This window comes from Plectropomus leopardus, unplaced genomic scaffold (genome assembly GCF_008729295.1).
Source record: "Plectropomus leopardus isolate mb unplaced genomic scaffold, YSFRI_Pleo_2.0 unplaced_scaffold16805, whole genome shotgun sequence".
NCBI lineage: Eukaryota > Metazoa > Chordata > Actinopteri > Perciformes > Serranidae > Plectropomus > Plectropomus leopardus.
In genome coordinates this window covers 1-5,370 of record NW_024618061.1, presented here as the reverse complement: position 1 = coordinate 5,370, position 5,370 = coordinate 1, and the positions used below count along the sequence as shown (strand labels likewise).

General features: G+C 42.9%; 1 protein-coding gene across 1 annotated transcript; it reads left to right on the top strand.

Moving 5' to 3' along the window:
* Nucleotides 1–49: 49 nt before the first annotated feature.
* Nucleotides 50–5,238, top strand: LOC121964702 (ADAMTS-like protein 3; the record flags this gene model as incomplete). The annotated part of the gene is made up of 3 exons (XM_042514900.1): nt 50–784; nt 2,106–2,346; nt 5,111–5,238. Coding segments are annotated over exons 1-3 (1,012 nt in total), but the record flags the coding sequence as incomplete, so codon positions are not given.
* Nucleotides 5,239–5,370: the final 132 nt, after the last annotated feature.

The following is a 5,370-nucleotide window of genomic DNA, read 5'->3' as shown; positions in this document are numbered from 1 at the left end:
CCCAAAAACTTCTCTTTCTCCTCTTCTTCATTTTCAATAACAGAGCACAAGAAAGAGAAAGACACCCGAAAGGTTCCGGTGAATAATCAGGTCAGGCAGACAGCACGGCATCCTCCAAAGGTCAGAGGTTATAATGAGGGGATGTCCCCTAAACGGTGGTGTCCACTGCTCATGGGTGTGCACAGAATCTACATCCAGACCCACAAGGAGAAACGCCTCCACCTGACCGTCGGCGGCCACGCCTACCTCCTACCCAACACCACCCTGGTCATCAAATGCCCTGTCAGAAGGTTCCCTAAAGCCTACATCCACTGGCTCAAAGACGGACGCCCCCTCCCCAGCTCCAAACGCCTGGAAGTCACTAAATCCGGCTCTCTGAAGATCCACCTCCTGGGTGCCGGGGACATCGGGGTGTACAAGTGTGTCGCTGGACCTGCCTCAGACATCTTCACCGTCCAGCTGATAGGCGGTGACAGAGGGTCAAGTGGGAAAGTGTCAACTGCCAGTCCGAGTCCCAGCTGGGATGAGATGATGCAAAGCTGCCACAGTCACTTCTCAGTCATGGATCTGGATCCTAGACTCAGTGTGTCTCTGCTTCCCCCTGCTGCCCAGGAGGCCTCACTGCAGCCGCGGGTGGAGGAGAGGCTGATTAATATCACTCTGCAGGCGGACAGACGGGAAATCCAGCAGGAGCAGGCCTCAGAGCTCATCTCCTCGCTGCTGACCCACATGTCTGCTGCCCAGCTCTGGACCAGGACGGCAGAGGGACGAGGACCAGATAAAGGTAATTATGAGTCCAGCTGCCTGCTGTGCAGAAGTGTGTTTAACTTTGCTGCTTTTTGATGCTTTTCTTATGTAAGACTCTTTCCTCCACCACCTTGTAAAGTAAACAGTGATCAGTGTCACATTCAAGTATACTCAAGGAGGAACTGATTAAAATTTGGTATTTTAAGGTCAAGGTCACTGTGACCTTGCATCCATCTCATTTTTGTGAATGCAATGTCTCAAGAGGGCCTTGAGGGAGATTCCCTAAATTCAGCACGTACACTTGGTGTCAAGGGTGAATTGACTGGATTCTGGTGGACAGACGTCAAGGTCACTGTGACCTTGCATTTGTCTCATTCTTGTAAACATGATATCTCATGACCACCTTGATGGAATTTCTTCAAATTTGGCACAAATGTTCGAGTGGATACAACGATGAAGTGATTACATTTTAGTGTTGATAGGTCAAAGTTCAAGGGCAAGGTCAAGGTGAATTGCATTCATCTCATTCTTGAAAAAGCAGTATCTCAAGAAGGCCTTTAGGAAATTACTTCAAATTAAGAGCAAATGTTCACTTGGACTCTAGGAAGAACTGATTAGATTACGGTGATCAAAATCTCAGAGCCACCGTTGTCCTTATCTGTCTCATTCTTGCACGTTTGAGTGGACTCAATGATGAGCTGATTACATTTTGGTGGTCAAAGGTCATGATGACCTTGCATTTGTCTTGTTCATGTGATAGCGATATCTCAAAAACACCTTGCAGGACTTTCTTCAAATTTGGCACAAACTTTCAAGTGGACTCAAGGAGGACCCAATTAGATTTTTGGTTTTTAAAGGTCAGGGTCACTGTGACCTTGCATCTGTCATATATATGAATGCAATATCTGAAGGTGGCCTTGAGGGAGTTTCCTCAAAATTTGGCACAAACATCTACTTGAAGTCAAGAATGAACTGATTTGAATTTTGTGGTGGAATAGTAAAGGTCAAGGTCAAGGTCACGGTGACCTCCTAAAACATGTTTTTGGCTATAATTAATGAATGCATTTGCTCAGATTATATCAAATGTCAACTGTGACATTATAATGTTCTGCATTATCGCTTTTCTGTTCATTACTCAGCGTCGTATCTCAGGAACAGAAGGGGAGAACTGGTCAGAAACTGAATTGGTGACACTAATCCTGAAATTGTGCCGATTGTAGAAATCTTCTGTGTGTGAAGCATTCATGGTTTTACAGACATGGATGTAAACTGCAAGAAAAACTATTTCTAGTTTGGTATGTTCTCACAGTATCGGTTTAATTACTGCTTCATGGTGAAACTTTTGTTCCTGCCGACAGACCGACTGCCCAACTGGTCCGAGCGCTCCTCATTAGAGACGGTTGCGCACAGACCAGTGATCATCAGACAGCAGCAGACCCTCCCACTGACCTTTCAGAAGAACATCAACATCAGTATCGGACACAGAGCCCTCCTCACCAACACCACCCGATCACTCACCATCCTCTGTCCTGCAGAGGGCTTCCCGCCTCCCAAAATCAGCTGGACCAAAGATGGAGCTCCACTACAGCAAAATGACAGGTACAGTACTCACACTTTATTAAGGTGTCACTATAACAGAGCCCAAGACAATAAAAGTCTGTCTCATAGAAACAATCTAAATCAAAACAAAACTCTGATTCCTGAACTCGTGTTTTTGTGCATCTCTGGGTCAGTTTGACTCTCTTAATTTTAGAGGCCTTGATGCATCAATATAATGACAACAAAAAACATTTTTAAGCCTTTCTGGAAATAATAAAACATATAATGTAAAGTCTGTGCTCCGTATTTCACACATTCTACATTTATTCCAATAAAATGTAAAGTTTTATAACCATCAATTTAAACCTATATTGACAATATTTAGATGTAAATATCTCTCAGTTTGTTTTAGTAAGTCTTTATGGACACAAAGTGGACCAGAAATAAAGAAGATTTTCTACTTAAATCTAAACCAAATAAATCGAGCTACAGCAGAAGTGTGAAAGCACACTTATTCCCTTTTTCCACCAAAATTAGTGCATACACGCAGGTTTGTCAAAATGAGTAAACCCGCTAAATATAGGTGATAGACTGCATTCCCACTGTCAGTGAACACACCGCTGCAGCACATGAGTCTGCCCTCTGTCAGCTGGTGCGTGTGGGTTGTTTTGTTAGTACTGTATGTCCGTGCGGTATCACGGACAGGCTGGAGAACAGGTAAACAGTACACAGCAGCAGGAACAGAGATCTTTGAAAACGTTTCAGTAGTTTCTTCTCTTGATATATCTATTAATTATTCAGTCTGTCTTTTAAACTCGGTGCAGATGTATTTGGATCAGTGTTTTAACGCTGCTTAGGAGAAGACGAAGGATATTTAGTGTCGGTGCATCATGCATTTCACCAGAGAAATTCAATTAAATCAAATACAGCCTAAATTAAAGGTTAAATATTAGTTATTGAGCAGTTTATCGTTCTCACTATAGCGGACACTTTCAGCATCTTTTCGGCCTGACTGGTTCCTCTGATGGCTGAGCAAAGTTTGATAGTACTGTGAGTCATTTTTTATATATTATATATTTTTATATATAGTCTTCAATATTGCAACTTATTAATATTTCAAACCAGGGGCACATGTGGTGAGCGAGTAGATTTTAACATCTGTGTCATCGGTCTTGCTTCCTTAAATTTGTCCAGAATTGCTCAGACGAGCAGATATTTCTGGATTGTGATGTACATTTTAACAGCCTGCGGATGCAATGCAGCGTATGGCATTTCCAGTGGCATACAAGTGAACTGCGCTATTGAGTTTCTGTCTCGCTGAGTAGCTCTGGTTCCATGAATATTGATGACCTTTGAAAAAATATTGAATGTGAGCAGGAAGCAGACCACACACTTTGCAGTTTTGGGAACCTGCACTGTAACGTCCTTGTCGAATAAAATCCATAGCCAGGCCTTTAAAAAAAAAAAATCTTATTTGCTCAAGTCCCAGGTTTGAAATGCAGATTGAGGTTTGAGAGCTGCCACTCACCAGTTGGTTCTCATGTGTGGGAGCAGCAGCTGCATATGGAAGCCATCACCACTTCGCTCAAGGCCCCGTCAATCACACCATGACTGACTGCTGTAGAGAGGGTGCTTTTCTGCATACTTACACAACATGCCCTGTTCCTGATTTCTCCAGTCGTCCCTCTTAACGGGCACTGACAGTCTCTGCAGTGTGCGCTGCTTCAAAGCTGCTAAACTGGGCTCGACATGGTTTGACAGAGTGCTGCCAGCACACTGGATCCGTGTAGTATCGGCTCTAAAGTGTACCAATAACAAGACTTGGTTCAGGTTTTGAGTTGTCATGAGTTGGACATAACGGTCAAATAAAATGCATCATATAAATTATTTCTAATCATACAAACTAAGAGGGTGAGATGCTGTTAAAAGCTCCAGAAAAACCTATTAATGGATATTGAGATAAGACTTTTTGCCAACACGGGCGGATTATGAGACAATGAGCCTCATTTTCTCGTAATTATCTGCTAAGAGAAAATACAAGAGAAGTTAACTCCAGATGCACCAAATGCTCTTAGACACCCAAATCTGCTCCGACCATGTGAGCCCAATGCTGAATCCCACTGATCATAAGTCACCTGTCAGCACAGGTAACGCCCCCTAAACACTATATAAGGGCAGGTTTTGTGCCGAGTGCAAAGACTCCCATAAACAAGACTGCTTACATGACCCCAAAAAAGACTGTGAGAAGAAGAAGAACTTCTGCAGGAGTGAAACTTATGTAGGCTTATGTATGTTTAATAAACTTTAACAGAGTAAAGATCATTTCAGAAAAATAGTTCGGTTTGATTTGATTTGTTTTGTCTGTTTGTTATTTATAGCACAGGTCTCTTCAGAAATATGGAACTGGGTGCACAATATAGATTGAACAGTTAAGGTACCAAAATAAAATGTTTAACCAGGACCCCATTTTTGGTGTTAAAGCAGGACCCGCCTTGGTTAATGTTGTACTTATTGTTGTATTTTATTTTTGTACTTGTTATTCAACTCCAAAAATCTGCTGATGCACAATGACCCTGAGACTTTGACCCCTGAGCCCTTGGGTTCTGGGGTTCTGGGGTTTTGGGGCAGATTTTCTGATACAGACAATCTCACTTACATAGTTATTAACCGAATCTGCAGAGATGCAGAAGCAGGCAGTGTTTGAACACACTACTTCCAGTGTTCCACCACATTTTTTTGTTCCAATTTTTTCCTCTGTACTTCAAGCAGCTTTTTTTGGTCTATGGTAAGAAAATCAAATCATGTTTTCCACGTGTGTCTGCAGGGTGTCGTGGGACAGCTCTGGAGGACTCCACATCCTTCAGCCCCGAGCGTTCGACAGAGGCCAGTACACATGCACAGCTGCCAACACACACGGTTCGGACTCCGAGACCTCTCAGCTGCTGGTAGCAGGTTTGTCTTTTGTTTCAGATACACCAGTTTAACCCTCGGGGACTGCTCAGCACATTTTACACAATAATTTTGGCTGTGGCATATGGCATACATTTTGACAAGATTGCGTATTTTTGTTTAATCTGTGAATTT